Source organism: Cygnus olor, chromosome 15 (genome assembly GCF_009769625.2).
Source record: "Cygnus olor isolate bCygOlo1 chromosome 15, bCygOlo1.pri.v2, whole genome shotgun sequence".
Lineage (NCBI taxonomy): Eukaryota > Metazoa > Chordata > Aves > Anseriformes > Anatidae > Cygnus > Cygnus olor.
Window position 1 is genome coordinate 16,960,085 of NC_049183.1, and position 16,171 is coordinate 16,976,255.

At 53.5% G+C, this 16,171-nt stretch overlaps 1 protein-coding gene across 2 annotated transcripts in view; it reads left to right on the forward strand.

The window, feature by feature from the left end:
- Positions 1-16,171, forward strand: part of PRKCB (protein kinase C beta) — a 119,208-nt gene that overhangs the window by 49,068 nt on the left and 53,969 nt on the right. For both annotated transcript variants that reach the window (XM_040574215.1, XM_040574214.1), the window contains exons 4-5: positions 11,212-11,323; positions 12,183-12,311. In XM_040574215.1, the coding sequence (XP_040430149.1) occupies positions 11,212-11,323; positions 12,183-12,311 (241 nt within the window). The remainder of the gene's footprint in view (positions 1-11,211; positions 11,324-12,182; positions 12,312-16,171) is intronic.

Below are 16,171 nucleotides of genomic sequence, written 5' to 3' on the forward strand. Positions count from 1 at the left end.
CCTGACTTCTCCTTCTGTATGAGTTTACTGGGTTTGGAGCAATCCTGGCTGGGCTTTGGTCCCGAAGAACCAGCAGGGTAGCTCCATCACGGAGCTGGCATCAGGGACCCTGGCAGCAGCGATGGGTGGGCTGGTGCCTGACGCCCCCAGGCCCCAGCACTGCTCTGGAAGCTGCTCGCTCTGCCTCCAGCAGAACAGTGACTTTATCTCAATGCCCAGCCTGGTCCACATGTACAGTCTTTCGGGTCAGGCTGCATTTTTGCATCACCACATGGGGGTCAGGAGCTGGACTGGAAGCACACCTCTGAATGCTTCGCAAGGGCTCACGTGTGTGTGCAGCTGGCTCCGTGGCAGCACAGAGCATGCAGCCAGCTGACAGTAAGGGAGTGTGTGCTTTCTTGCAATGCATCTTGCTTTAATCCCTCTTAAGGCTCATAGTCGAGTCCCAGCTTGAATTTCACAGATTTCTTGGGGCGTGTTTGCTCACAGCTCCTCAGCCTCAGGCTGCACAGCACAGTGCCCTCCAGTGTGCTGAAGCCTTCCTGACAGTGCTCCTCGCTTCCAGGGAGGATGCTTGGCAGAGCGGTGGTGTCAATGTGCTGTCAAAGGAGGAAGAGGCAAATGAAGCTCCTGGGTGTTCCCAGGGCTGAGGGCAGGGAAGCTGCTCTGCTTGGTGCCTCCCAGTTCTCCGGGCTGGAAGCTGGGTGCTGGGAGCACTGCTCTGAGGCTTCTTGGTTAAGGGCAGTCAGGAGCATGCTTCAAAGCATGCAGGGCATTAAGCCCGTGTGTAGCAAGCCCTTCTCTTACAACATCTCTTGGAGCGGCCGTTAGCTCGGCTCTCCTCATGCAGAAACTCTGCCAGAGGCTGCGCTGTCCTGCTGGGACGTGGTGCTCGCTGCTCTCCCGGGCTGCACGGTGGGACTCGTGCGCACTTCGATAAGCCCACTTTTATTTTCACTTCCCACCAGACAATTAGACAAGGTACTCTGTGTTGTTTTTTAAATCCCCCCCCCCCGGCACTTTGCATATGGCTATTGCTTTTCTCACGGAAGGCTTTCAGCTCCGCAGGGACTGCTGCTAATTGCAGCATATTGGTAGCTATTGAACCTTACAAATCAGTTAGTGGAGGGGAAAAGGAGATGCGGTAGAGATGCTAACCTAAGGGAGACTAGCGCGTCCCCAAATGCTCTGATCCTGAGGACTGCTGGTCCGTGGCACTTCTGTATGAGGAGGAGGGTCCGGAGTGGCTGCTGTGCCCCGTCTGACCATGTTGAGCTCGGGGCATGCCGCAGCATTATTCCTGGCCCCGGTGGCAGACGTGCCCCTGGCCCGAGCCGTGGCAGTGCTGTGATGGGCTTTGCAGCGTGCAATTTCTCTGCAGCACGCTGCAATTAAGCCCGTGGTGACGAAGAGGGGGCGAGGTCTTCCTTCCTTGCACAGGGAGGTCTCTGCTCACCCACCGGGCTTCCTGTGCTGCCGGGAGGCTGCCGAGGAGGCTGGGGGGGCGTGAGTGCAGCTGGCCCTGGGGGCTCTGAGTCACCCCTGGAGGCACCCGCTGCCTCTGGAGCCTGGGCTCTGATGCTTGTCATTGAAATAGCACTGAATTTATGTGGCTAAAAACCAGTGCAAATGGTCCCCCTCTGCTTCGCCTGCCCCAGGGTCTTGGTGTCGGGGCCAAGGGGCACTGGGAAGCTTTTCTGCTTGCTCCGACTGTGTGGGGTGGCCCAGCCCAGGGGTTCCCCAGGCACCTACCTGTCCTGGTGCTCTGTGCTCGGGTAGGGGGGCAGGAACATCCCCCGGCTGCTGGGAGAAGCATAGCCCAGCCGTCTGCCCTTGACACCCTGCTCCTTTTTACATTGTGGTCTTTATACTTTACCTTCTTAGAAGTCTGTTAATAAATGAGGGAAAACCTTTTCATCCTAGCACAGGAATGTGCTCTTCTGTATGCACACTCCTGTGCTAGAATTCAGCACGCAGGTCAGGCAGCAGAGCTGCTGCCACCAGTGGTCCCCCTGCTGCCGCCCTGTGCTTGCAGAGAAGAGCAGGGTGCCCAGGGCCGCTCGTGAGCAGCCAGCACAGTGGAGGCTTTGCAGTGCCCTTCACTGCTAAGTAGTGTCACGCTGTGAGATTCCTTGCAGCTGCCGGCTGAGCTCTAACGCGGGCACTTTCTCTCCTTTACTCTGTCATCTACAACTCATGAAGAAAATGGCAGCAAGACCCACTTGTACCCTGCAGACCTGGCTCAGGCTATGAGATGTATGTCATGTATCTAAAAATATATACATTTAGGTATATATTTAGATATTTGTGTGTGCAGAGATGAAATTTGAGGCTGCTGTAGCTGGAGGAGGAGATGCTGCTTGAGCAGAGCCTGGAGGCTCCCGCCCCGTCTGCCTGCAGCGGCAGGTGCTGGCTGCTCTGGGCAAGGAGTGGGGGGCTGCTGAGGCTGGGTGCTGAGCACGACGTGGGGTTGGCCGGGTGTCAGGACAGGACCCCAGCACCAGCTCTTTGTTCCCGCTGGCCTGGACATGCCTGGAGCACCAATGCAGAGCATGGTCCCGTGTTCTGGCTGGTGCCAGAGGGGGCCTGCTTGCTTTTCTCCTGCTAAGCATAAAGCTAAAGCCCATCTGGCTCTGGGTGCTGACTTGAGGTCTGTTTGCTTGAGTTCTGGGAGCTGCAAATAAGCGCCAGGCAGCACGAACGAGTGGCTGGGGTTGCTGGGGAGCCGCACGCTGCCCCCCAGGTGCTGGCCCCTTGCCCCTGCTGCAGCCCCGGCCCCGGGGCGCTGCGCAGGGCTCACAGGCGGCAGAGCTGAAAACTTCCTGATGTGGTGTGAAAGTGGCAGAAAGGTGCCAGCAAACGTGACTGCAGCAGAGGGAGACGGAACGAAGGATCCTGAAATGCTGAAACCACTTAACCTTGTTCAAGGAAAATGGGGTTTGGCAGTGGGAGAGCTGCGAGCCAGATGCCACCTCCTGAGCCGTGCACGGGAGCTGGGCAGCCTGCCCACCCAGGCACCGCTTCCTCGTCCTCGCTCATCATCTGGACAGCAGCTCACAGCAGGCAGCAAAGGCAGCAGGTGCCAGGGAGATGTTTTGCCCATTTCTGTGCGGTTTTGGCTGGGGGTTGATGTCATGCTTTCTCCCCACCAGCCCTGCCCAAGCTGGAGGGAACAAGCAGAAACGAGAAGCATCTGACAGCCTGGTCCCGGTCCCAGTGTGCAGCCCCCTTGGCCGGTTGATTACCAGCAGTTTGCCTCCACGTCCAACTGTGGGTTAACCGTGGGTAGCCTCTGCCTGGAAAGGGAAAGATCTAACTTAAATCTAAACTGTCACATTTTTAGAGGTGCCACTTGGCACCAGGACGTGCCTAAAGGCCCCGGATCAAATTATCTATAGCTTGCCGTTATTGCTTGGTAAGTGTTGCCACTGTGGCTCCTCAAGCGGACATGTAAAGGCTGCCCAGCTGGTGTTAGTTCATTTTAATACATTATTTCCAAAAATGGAGAGAGGAATGCAGATGCTCGAGGCTTAAAATAGGGAGCAAAAATGGCCCTTTTGTACCTGGATGTTATTTTGTGAAACTCTGGGAGATCTTCTGTTTTGTACGCCTGGATGGCTGTCAGGTGGGATTTAACGGGGGGATGCATGCAGGGCAAACTTTATTCCTTCTGCACTGGCAATCAGGCTTCTTGCAGCAATTTAATCCTTAAGAAGCTTTGAATCAGGAGACAGAAAACTGCTTTGGCAAATAACAATGCCTTGTCTACATTGGGAATCAACTGGGGACAGGGCTTCCTTCCGAACTAATGCGAAGCTTGAGTTTTCCTCTGCTCTGTTGTCGCTAATAACCATGGCATGAGTCTAGAGCGACCTGTAATTATGTCAAACACTGATAGAATCTAGGTTGTAACAATTTTAGCTATGTTTTTTTTGGTCTGTGGAGCAATCTGGTAACTGTCATTCCTTTCACAAATACTAATATCCAATTAAATCTTGCAGAAAGAATGAGTTTAATTTATCGCATTTGTTTAAACTTTACAGTATGTTCTTCATTACAATGGGCCACGTGTTTTTGCTGAGCTGGCAAGGGAAGAGATCATCTCCCTGAGATGGCATCCCAGTGCTCAGCATCCGCAGGGTCGGTGCGGAGCAGCAGCTGACACGGGCGGTGCTGTCGGGAGCTGCAGACATGGGATGCAGCAGTTTCAGCCAGGTCCCGGGCTGGTCTGGGGCTTGTAAGCCCAGCTGGCTGCTGGTTCTCATCCCCAGAGCTGCTGTATTCTGGTATGCTGGCCACAGAGCCAATGGAAAAATATATTTTAAAAATTTCTAGTTTTTCTGCTTGATCTCTGTATCTTTTAGTACTTCATAGTTACTTCAGGATCAATGAAAAAAAAAAAAACAACATTTTGCATCCTGTGAAGTACTTGTGGTACATGTGGATGCTTAATTCTAAGCAGCTGGGTGATATTAGTTACTTAAAACTATTGTCTGTTCAAAGCTAAGTATATGCTGAAGTGTTTTATGGGACGGTGGTTTGTGCATGTCTCAGGCATATGGCCCTGGGAGGAGGCTGACATTTTCCACTTTTCAGAGTGTAACAAGACTGCAGAGCGGTGAAATGTCAAAGTCTTTCTGTTATCGTTGACTACTTCTGCTTTGGAGCAGTTTTCTGTTTGATCTGGTTGTGTTTGAACCTCCTGGAGGAACGTGCATGTGTTTAACCTTGCAAAGCCTACAGAGTATGAGTCTTCCACCCAGGAGAGGAGGACTAATTATACAGAGATGATAGGGCTTTTAAGTTAAAAAAAAAAAAAAAAAAAAAGCTTCTCACAATGGAGACTGAAGCTCTAGATACAAATGCTGGTACTGAAGCTGCTGGGGCTGTTTTCATGCTAGATTGGTCCTAAGTCACGGCAGGATTTTTTTGCTTTTGATGTCTGGAGATGTTCCAGTGGGTCTGTGTTTGGCCATCAACATTGCTGAGGACAGTACGTTTGTTATGCAGCTGACTAGCTGAAGACAGTGGTGTTTTTGCCATTTACTTCACTAATTCAGTCCAAATGTGCCCTGTGTTGGGCTTTGGGGTGCTGCTGCTTACAGCCACACACGGTGCCCATGCTGCACTGTGCTCAAACTGCTGCCTGCCTTGCATTCCTGCCGAAGGTTTTAGCTTTGCCATAGTCTTCATGTTAATGTGGTTGAAACCCTTATTAACACAAACGTATTAAGCTGTGCTGTTCTTTATTACAAGCTCTGACACTCCTGTGTTCTCCTGTTTGCAGGAGGCAGAGTTAGCATGCCCATTCAAGCTGAAGTTTTCTGAAATATGGCAAGGTCTTCAGGAGCTGAAATCAGGCATGTATAATGTAATGCAGTTGGCAAACCTAATTATAGTCAGAGCTATTAGTAGAATGCATAATTATTTAAATTGTAGACAAAATAATCATGAAAATGACCTCCTTTGCATTATCCTGTTAAAGGTCATCTAATCAAGATGCATTAATAAATATCCGAGTTGCTCCAGGAAGATAACAGGCCACTGTAGCTTCGTTTTGATTTTGCTTTTAATTTTTTCCAGCACTTGCAGCTTTAGGATAGGATATCTGCGGTGCTGTTGGTGCGGTACCCATGCCCTGTCCACACTCTCTGCTTGCTGGAGGCAGAACCATTTCATCTTTGCCTTGGACTCCTCCTTTCGTGAAAAGATCCAGAATTGTGTGTGTGTGCTGAAAAACATATTGTCATTTACTTTTAGAAGAGAGAAGCTTCATGGGGAATGCTAGAGCTGTAGCCCTACTGGTGCTTCTAGAATCAGTGTCAGTGGGTGCTCCTTGTCCTGCATATGCCCATCCCTTTGTGCTTCCCATCACCAGCTGCCGCACCAACACTTGCAGCAGGGGCTGGGGATGTTCCTCAACTTGTCAAAGCTTGCGTTATTCTCTGGAGCATCTGGGTAAACGTGTGATGGCAACAATTAGCAGCGAGCTCTCAGCGGCAGCAGAAGCAGACGCCGCCTGTGCTGCCCAAGAACCAGCAGCTCCTTCAGGTTTCTGCTCTCCGGGCTGCGTCCAGGGGCGGGGGCTGCAGCCAGCCCCTCCGTGCAGGACGGCGGCGCCTCGCCGCAACTTGCTGCTCGCTTTCGTCGTGCTAATTAACTTCTCCAGCTCTCGGCGGGTGCCATCTGCCCCTCGTGCAAGGGCACATGCTGGCTCCTCCTGCAGGCGCTGCAGGCGCAGACGGCCGGTGACAGTTCCTGTGGGATGAAGATGTATCGGCGCTGCTCCCTCCCAGCACCTTCTGGTGCTTCCCTGGCTCCGCCAGAGCCGAGTTCGTTCGCCTGCCAGTTTGCACTTGTCTTCAGCCCTGCAATTTGAAAAGCTCTTCTCTTGTTTCCTCGGGGAGCTGTGTGTGTCTAGTTACGTCTGTTAAGATTGCAGCCTCCCGTTAAATGACTGGGTGGGAGACTGAGGTTGGGTCTGCGCCCAGCCTGCATCCCCAGAGACCTCCTGGCTTGGTGTGTGCAGAGCAAAACGATCTGGGGGGCAGAAGCGGGTGGTGCCACACGTGCCCACCTGAGCAGTATTGGTGAGGGGCATCCAGCAACAGCGTGTCCGGCGGGCTGGGGCAGTTTGGAGGCCTCCCAGTGCCCTCGGGCAGCCTCCAGGCTGCAGCCTGTGCAGACAGGGCTGGGGGAGCCTGCTCCATGCAGCTAGCTTAAACAGGAACAGTGGCTCTCACACCATGTGAACGATTAATAAACATTTTTAAATAATGTTGAGATGCTCGTGCTGCTTGGGGAAAAAAAGCAGAGTTTGTCTTTTTGCTGCTCAGTAAGCGGAGTGTATTTTATTCAGTGTTGGCAGCAGCAAGAGAAGAATAACTGTCATCTGTGTCCCTTTGTGGTTGTCTGACTAGCAGATGAGATCTTTTGTCAATAAAAATGTATTAAGTTGCTGGAAGCTGCCAAGGAAAGCTGCCAAAGGCAGGTTTTACCTGCGGCCGTGTGTTTGACACTGAAGCAGCGCCAGCTGCGATGCTCATGGCCGTGCCTGCACAGCCGAGCCCCCGGGCCCTCCAGTGCCGAGGCCTTGTCCGGCTGCGGTGCTGCGAAGGGTAGAAAAGCAAGAGACCTGGAGGCTGGGGCTGAGCGGCTGCAGGGCTGGGACACGGAGCCTGGGTGCAGGCAGGCGCAGAGCTGCGCTGTGCACAGCCCGTCCTCGCCAGAAGCGCCGGTCCCCATCGGGGTGGACGCAGTTGTCTTCAGTTTGTTGCCCCCCAGCTGTATCTGGGTTTCGCCAGCAAGAACGCGTGCAGGAGGAGGATGCTTCTGGAGCTTTCTCGTTAGTGTTCCCGATGCCTCACAGTTATACTCCCTGGAGGGAGTGCAGGCTTTGCATTCCAGTGTCACCTTCAGAGTCACTGTTAGGTCGCTCCTGTGCCTCTGCTGTGAGTTGCTCGTTATGTACCACGGGGGACTTTCCCTGGGGGAAATGTGGGAGCAAAGTGCAAGGTTTTTGATTTAATGTCCACGGGTTGGGATTCATTAGGTGCAGACAGCAAGCTGTCACCGTGTTGTATGAGCTCTGCTATTAAGCTGCCTAAATTGCTATGAAATTCACTTGAAAATAGTCTCTTCACATGAGCTGCGTTAATTCTTCAGAAGAGATAATTTACGGCTTTCTCTGCAATAAGATATGGAAAGCAGGGGCACATAATTTTGGAGCAAACCTCAGTGGCTGTTCTGTAGAGTCCAGCAAATTTTGTCAGTGCAAAGGATTAAAATAGCATCACCATCCTCAGCCTGGATGCCTGCATCCCAGAGGAGAGGAGATGGCTGCGCGCTGCTGAAGGACAAATGGTGTCGTGGTGTGGGAGAAAGCCACAGGAGCTGGGGCCTGGGATTTTTATTATTTATCTTTTTTATCATCATGAGGAAAGCAAAGAAACTGAAGTGCCCTTCATGTGTGACTTATTTTAAAGATGAACCCGAGTGAGCTGGGTATGTTTTTAAAATATTTTATGGCTCAGGCTTCTGGGCCTAAGGAAGGCTCTGGTCCCCCCCACCTCTCACCTTCCCCGTGTTGAAGGCAAAGGCATTTCCTGAGCTACGTCTCCTCTTAGCCAGGCAAAGCTGAATTTACTGCAGAAGTAAATAAAAGCCCAAACAGCACCCAGTGCACTGTTTGCAGTTCTGGGTATGACAACGGTGCTCTGCTCGCACCCTGTTCATGCCCTGGTGCTGGGCCTCTGCTGCGATGCTGTCCTGACAGAAAGAGCCACCGGTACCTGCCTGCCAGGAGCTGCGGGTGAATTGTCAACCTGGTCGCTGCTCCCAGCTGCCGGCTGCACGCCAGTGGAGAGCACCGGCTCCTGCAGCAGCCCCCGCGGGAAGGCACGTCTCGCACCGAGGCAGTCATCCAGCGGGCTCGGTGGTGGGTATGACCCTGATGAAAGGCAGAGGTGACGACTGAGATCTCTGCAAGTCAGAGATGCAGTTCTGCAGTAGCTCGTTGCACACCAGAAGCCTGCTGTCGAGCCGAGAAGCAGGAGCCTCTCTGATGGGTAGGGACCTGCCGGTACCGCTCAGAGCCAGCAGCTGCTCCTCTTGTTCCCTGGCGCACGTGCTGACCTGCTCATTTCAGCTCCCATCCTCGGGACATGCAGGCATCTCTCCACGCGGAGGATGACAGATCTGTGGCAGTGCTGATGAGAAAGGTCAGAGCTTCTCAGTGCAGTAAAACACTCTTAATGGCATTTTCTAATTCCGCTCCAAAGAAAGCTTTTTCTGTCCTGTTCTTTGGGGACCGTGCTGCTCTGGTAGGAGTGAAGGAGGAGCAGATTTTCTTTTCTTGGCAAACTTCGTTTTAACTGTTCTTGTTTTAAGTCTCTCAGCATCTGCATACGCAGTGATCTCGTCATCTCTGTCTCTGCGGTACAAAAATAGGCTCTTTGTGTAAAGACTTCAGCCTTGTTCGAAAATGATACCCAGAATTTCCAGGTTCTGGCACGTTCCAACGCACCACTGAGGGTGAGGCAGGTCCCTCCTGCTCCCTTGTGCTCAGGGAGCAGCTGTACCTTCCCCGAGCCCATTCCTCCGTCATCCTCGTGCCCTGCTGGGCTCCAGCCCTCGGCTGCCTCCAGCTGCCGGGTCTCTGCAAACCAGCCCCTCGGGGGTGGGCAGCAACGGGTAAAGCCCCAAACGCCCTAGTGATGGATCTGGCATCCTCCGAGCGGAGGATCTCTGCCCCGCAGCCTCGGGACGCTGGGGGCTGTTTGGAGATGCTGCGGCTGTTCCACAGCAGCACATCTTGCCGCTGAAGCACTGCTCGCTGCGTGCCTGGATTGTCTCTCTCTGACTTCTTTGAAACTCCCAGTTCCAGGGGGAATTTAAAATCGTTTGCATGAGGTGGAAACTGTCTCGCTTTGCATTAAGCTTGTGTTTTTTATGAATGACTAAAGCTTTCATTTGCCTAAACAGGAATATCTCTATAAAGAAGGGAGCACAGAAATTGGAGCGCTCGGGGGCGATTCCTCCCCGTGCCACGCGCTGGGGTTTGGCGGGCCCGTGGCTCGTGCTCGAGGTGCCCGGGTCCTGCTGGCATCGCCCCGGTGCCATGAGGGCAAGGGGGTGGTCGGCCAATGCCCCCCAGCTGGGGCTGCTTGGACCCAGGGGTAGCCCTAACATCAAGACTTAGGTTATCTGTGCTCACTTGCATCTCTGGGGAATGTAAAAGGCTCTTGAAGGTACACTGTTACTTACCAAACTGTCTTTTTGGTAGCTGGAGGTTGTCAGGAGACGGGTGAATTGTGAACCCTCTTCCTAGGCCTCCTGTCACACAGCTGACAGGTGAGCTGCTGGGAGGAGGCGTCTTGCATTCGGTATCAACAAGAGGTTTGCTTCAGGTAAAACGTGAGAGATTTCCAGCTTCAAGTGACATAAATTTGCTGCAGCTTGTACCTAATCCCTTGCACTTAACAGGTTGAATTAAATGAGGCTCAATTACTTGTCCGTCTTTCTGGTATCGCTCAAGTTATCTGTGACACTGAGAAAGAATAGAGAACATTAGTGGTTAATGCAGCTGAAAGCTTCAGTGCAAGAGTGGTAGGAAAATTAATTTAAGGGGAAGGTACTGTACTGGCAGCTATGTCATGCTAGGCTCTGACTCTGCTCTTTATTTATTTACTTAGCCTATAGTGTCCCGAAGAGGTGACTTTCCTTATGCCTGGGCACCTTTCCAGGCCATTAGAAAGCCAGTCAGCTCAAATGACTGAGCCAGGAGCTGTGCCTCATCCCTAACCTCTAAACAATTAACCTGAGATGAAATTAAGCCAGCCGGCACTTGCCGTGGTCTTGTCCTTGCTTCAGCTCTGCTCGCGGCATCTGAGGACAGAGGTTTTTGAACGTGACCCCCCTCAGGTTAGGGGGGTCTTGCTGAGAGCCTCTTGGCTGCCGGGCCCCCCTGCTGGCAGAGCAGCAGGAGGCCGGGGGGGCCTTGGGGCCGGACCCCCGCCAAGGCACCAGGGTCACCGCGGGAGCTGGTGCTGGCAGGGCGAGGACGTGCTGCTCGCAGAGCCCAGAAAAGGGCATCCTGGTGCTGAGGGCTTCCTGAAAGCAGGGCCCTGCTTGCAAGGCTGCACAAGACTGCAAAGTGACTGCAATAAACCAGGCGCTCCTGGCTTGGCATGCAGCGCTGCAGGAGCATCGGCAGTTGGCTTTAAGAAAGCTCCAGACATTAGAAGTGTTCCTTATGCTGCTCGATTCCCTCAAAGCGTGCTGGGGAGGGGTGGGTACCAGGGCACAAAGGAGTTTACTGGCTAGTCTTAGTATTGGTGGACATCACGGGTGTTTTTTCTTGCTTTACCCCGCTGGGTTGACATGCATCTTGAGCGGTGTCCAGGCCTTCTCTTGGTTCTCTACATACCAATTTCACCTGGTGTTTGCTGTGCTAAGACCAAGTTATTTAAAAACAATAAATCCCTAAACAAGCCAATGCCTTGCTTTTTCATTGTTATAGCAACACAGAGAGAGAGTAATAACGCTGGATCTTGGTGGCTGTTGGAAAAGGTCCACATCAATCGGTGGCTGCTGACTGAAGTCCATTAACGGCACCTCTGAAGCCAGCTGGCATGCAGAACACAGTGAACGGAGGTTCCCTGCCAGTATTTGATGCAAGTTTATAATCTTTTTCTTCTGTTTTCCTTCTAGGATCCCCGGAGCAAACACAAGTTTAAAATCCACACGTATTCCAGCCCCACCTTCTGTGACCACTGCGGGTCGTTGCTGTATGGGCTCATTCACCAGGGGATGAAATGTGACAGTAAGTGGTGTAACTGGCAGCTGTAGTTGCAGCAGAGGAGGCAGAGCCAGCAGCGGGGACCTCACCTGGCGGCGGGGTCTGGGGGTGCCGCTGGCACCCGGAGAGCAGGGGCAGGGGCACCCAGCCCGCTCCAGCACTCGGGTCTGCAGAAGCCTGACCTCAGGCACAGGAACAGCTGGGGAGTTACACGGAGAGAAGATGGGGGATGGAGGAAGAGGGGGGATAGGGAGAGAGATTAGTTACTTTCCAAGTCAATCTTGTACATTCCTATTTAAAATGACTGTGAATATACAGCGTCTGCTTACATGCTTACGCCGTCTGCAGGGAACGGCATACTCTGGTGCTCACCATGTGCTGGTTTTCTCATAAATATAGAAGCTTGCTGACTGTTATGGGAACAGTGTATTCATTATCACCTTAAAATGTTACCAAGTAGAACTGAGTTAGTTTAACATATATATATATATATACAGGTAAAGGCATGGGGGTATTTGATGCCTTTTATCAAGTCCTGGTGAATCCAGCTGAATTCCCAGCATTGCACCATGGGTGGCACGGAAGAGAAGTCTGATAAATCAGTAAAATTCTTGAGTAATTAGAGCAAGGGCTAAAAGCCCTGCAGTCTGTAGGCGAGATCCAGGGATGCTGGTGGGGCCCCATCTCTGTGCAGTGCTCTGCTGGAGTCCCAGGTCCCCGGCTGGGTTTGGAGGTCCATTTGCTGCGTGTTTGTCCCCGAGTCCCTCGCAAACATCCTCACTTAAAGGGAGAGGGGTTCTTCCCCCCAGCCCACCCCCAACTCCCCTGTGAGCTGTGGCAGGACAGCAGGAGGTGCTGAGCAAACCTTTCCTTCTCTCTGCAGCCTGCATGATGAACGTGCACAAGCGCTGCGTGATGAACGTCCCGAGCTTGTGTGGGACGGACCACACCGAGCGCCGGGGCCGGATATACATCAGGGCCGACATCGAGAAGGATGTTCTAACCGTTGTAGGTGGGTGTGTGGCACGGGGACGAGCCCTGCCCACGGGCTTTTCAGGTCCCGGGAGGGAGGGCTGGGAGCTCCTCCATTCCGCTCTGCCCCGTGGAAAAGCGCGGTGTTTGTTTTGTGCTGCCCGTGTGAGAGCCAACGTCCATTTCCGATTATCTGTCCATGCCTTTAACGGTCTCTGGGCCTCTCGGTGGGGATTTGGGATGGTGCTTTTGCCTGGCTAAAGCCCTGCAGCATGCGCTCAGGGCTCTGGAAGCCGCAGCATGCCCCCCATGCCCGAGGTGCTTGCTGTCCTCCTGGCTGCTGCTGGGCCAGAGGCTGCCCCGCGCCGTGCTCCTGGGGGACACAGCGGCCACACCCTCGCCGGTACCCGCTGCCATCACCCCGGCTGTGCCCAGTGAGCAGCTCGAGTGCCGCTGCTCTCTTGCAGGCTCTGCCCTCGGATGTGTGAGGCTGAAGCCACAGGCAGGTGACTGGGGACTGCAGGCAGGAGCGGGGTGCGCAGCAGTTCCCTTGGAGGTGCCTGAGAATGACTAGGCAGGGGCACAAGCAACCTCAGCCTTGCATAAGAAAATTATTTTTTCGCTTAAAGGAGAGCTTCACTGAAACGTGGGACTTTCTTTTACACCAATACTGCTCTCTAGGCACCTTGCTCCAGGGGACAAGGCAGGACTTGTACCCAGCCTCTCATGCGCCCAGGCTGAGTGGATGGGCATACAGAGCTGCCAGTCCCACGAGCACAGAAGGCTCCCAGACACCGAGGTGGTGTTCCCGTGGCTCGGGAGGCAGGGCAGAAACTCCCTCAGCCCTTTCTGTGCAGCTGGAATTTCTTTTCTTCAGCTGGGTTTGAAAGACTGTTTTATTTCTGGCCCTTTATGGAGGTGTTGGTGAAAACATGTCATCTGTTGGCTTTTCCAGAAAGGCAAGGAAAATGTACTGTGCTCCCCAGCTCTGCTGCATAGCTAATGAAGGAGTGGGAGCACTTTGAGAGTGGAGAGACTTTGTGCACTCACTGCAGAGTTTCCTCCTACCTGACCAGGCAGGTGAGGGCCTTGGGCTTTTCATTGCAGAATTCGGAGGGAGGTGGAAATGTCCACCCAGACCCAAGCAAACGTGGCACTGGCATTTGGGAGCCACGTGTGTGCAGACCGCAGCTGGGCACCACAGTTTGTGCTGCTGGCGCCTGCTTTGGCTCACATCCAGTAGGGCGACAGATTTCCGTTCCCCCAGTGGCTGTTTGCTTCAAGGAGGCAGAGCCTGCAGATAATTTCTGGGTTTGTGGCGGTGTGTTTTTGGCAGGGAGAGGCCAGAACCTGTAAAACTGGGGCATGGTTGCAGCACAGCTCCTCTGGTGATGCAGCCCAGCACGGGGCGCTGGGGAGATGGGGCTGAGCCAGCCGGGGGCTTTGCTGGAGCTGATTCCTGGTGGGCGATGCCCTTTACACATTTCCTGCAGAAATCCTGGTTCGGGGCAGGCAGGGAGCGACAGCACGGCACCACCAGCTGCGGTCCCGTGGCAGTGGCTGCTGGGGATGAAGTCTCGTCCCCGGGGCACCTCTGTCCCCCTGGGCCCCACACGGGCACATCCGCAGCTCACCAGCACCCGGCTGGCCGAGCCCGGAGGGCTGAACCCCGAACCAGACATGAGCAGCATCCTCTTTGAAGACAGTGCTTTACCGAAACAATAAAACTAAAGCCCCCCCTGCTGCCAGCCTCACAAATTTGTCTGCATTTCCAAACCCTGCACGCGGTCTCCCTGCTGCCAGCTCCTCTCTTCTCCTGGGCAATTTCTTTCTGCTGCTTCACGAGGCAGTGCTGGACGCCGTAACGTGCTGAGCTGTTGGGGTAGTGCAGGGCCGGGGTCTGTTTTTGAGGGGCTTTTGATGATGCCTAAGCACCAGTGTACCTGGCTGCATGGCAAAATGCAGATTCTGGTGCTGGGGCAAGATCTTTTCTCCATCCTGTCGGGTTTGCAGGGCCCTTGTCCAGAAATCTGTTAAGCTCTCCCATGGCCCAGAGCATCGCAACTGGTGTGAAAGGTCCCTCAGTGCTTGGCTGTGGTGGCAGCGAGCAGGCAGCGTGAGCTTAGCAGGAGCAAGTGCCTGCAGGTGGCAGCATGGGCATGGCATTGGAGCTGAGGAAGTAAATGCTTTTATTTTTTCATTGGTTTGAATTTGACAGGATTTGCGAAATGCTTTTTGGTAGCTTGTTTTTCTTTTCTCCCTCTTTCTCTGACTCTTTTTCTTCTAATGATAACCTTTTCCTCTCGATGGAAAATGCAGCTTTTTGGTTAAACAAAATGTGGTGTTTGATCTGAAATGACTTGTTTGGTCAGCTAGCAATATGCAGAACTGCATCTGCTCATACCCCCTTTTTGAAGACCATGGTTTGCCCCAGGCAGTGTTTCTCCCTCCCTCTGAGACCTCCTCTGCACGCTGGCAGCAGACAGGACGCTGCTGCTCTTATCAGCACAGTGGGTGCTCGTGATCCTAATCTCACAAAATGAAAATCAATAAGAAAGGAAACATGTTGAAACATAACGCGAACATGCTCTGTGAAACTCGCTGCCGCAAGGTGCAATTGTAACCACAAACCTCAACATGACATGGGAAAGGAGTGGATGTTTTGCAGGGACGCAAGTTCCAGGCTTGTACGTAGGCTGTGGTTTCGTCGAGCTGTGCTCTCATTTTGCTGCTTTATAGCACTCGACATGGTACAGTCCTGTCTACAGCATGGTCTGTAGATACTAAAATTGTAAAAAAAAAAAAAAATGCTAATACAAGAAAAATCCAAGCTCCAATATTCTTAGCTCTAAAGAACTGGGATGAACCTCAAAGCTATGGGGTGGATGACTGGAGAGAGCGGCTGTGTTGGTTCCCATGAGGCTTGGGTAGTGGCTGTTGGGCGAGACAGGAGATCAGAATGCAGCAGCTGAAACTGCACATTGCTCCAGGTCCACGAAACGTGCACAGAATGGTCCTGGCTGGTTCTCGATGGAGTTGACTTGTGCCAGCTGCAGTGATGTGATCAGGAGCAGCGCTGGCCCCGGCTGATGCCTGCTCTGAGGGCACGGGTGAGAGGCTGGTGGCAGGGACCCAGCCCCATGCTCCCAGGAACGGGTGCTGGGCTGGGGCTGCTTGGCTGGGCCCGGAGCTGCCCCTCCTTGGAACTCCAGGTTGTGGTGTTAATCGCTCCTTGGTGTTTGGGGAGCGGCCCCCTTACGGCTCCGGTCACACTGTGCATTGAGTGCAACTGTATAATGGTGCACCCAAGAGTGCAGCTTTGCTCACTGCAATCAAAGCCCTGTGAGTGCAATTGTCTGCTGCTGCAAGGGTGTTTCTGAAGCACCGGGATTTATTGGTGTTCCCAGTGTGTAAAAATGCATGGTGTTGTCTAATAACAAGGTACCTGGACAAATAAATGGCACCTTCCTAAGGCTGTGGCTCTGCGCCGTTGCCACAGGCTTGGTGCGTGTCTGCCCAGCTGGTGCTGGGACAGGTGTCTGGGGGCCTTGTTATTAGGGCACAAACCAACCTGCATCCCATCCAGCTACGCAGTTCTGTACATGCTCTTAGAGAGTGCTGTCTTCTCTCCTGAAGCACTGGGGGCTGTGGGAGCACCATCCACGTCCACAGGCGGTGACTGCAAGCCCAGGGGCATGCGTGGGGCCAAGAAGGAGCAGAGTGGGCCAGTGCCAACCCAGCTGGGTCACGCTGAGCATTGCTTTGGGCTGCGCACGGTGCAGGGGGTGCCAGGCCCAGCTGGCTCAGCTCGCTCGTTTGGCATGGTTGGTGCTCGGCACAGAGCAGCGTCAGTTGTGCAAGGCGTCCTACGTGGTGCCTTAGCAGGAGGCAGGCTTTGGC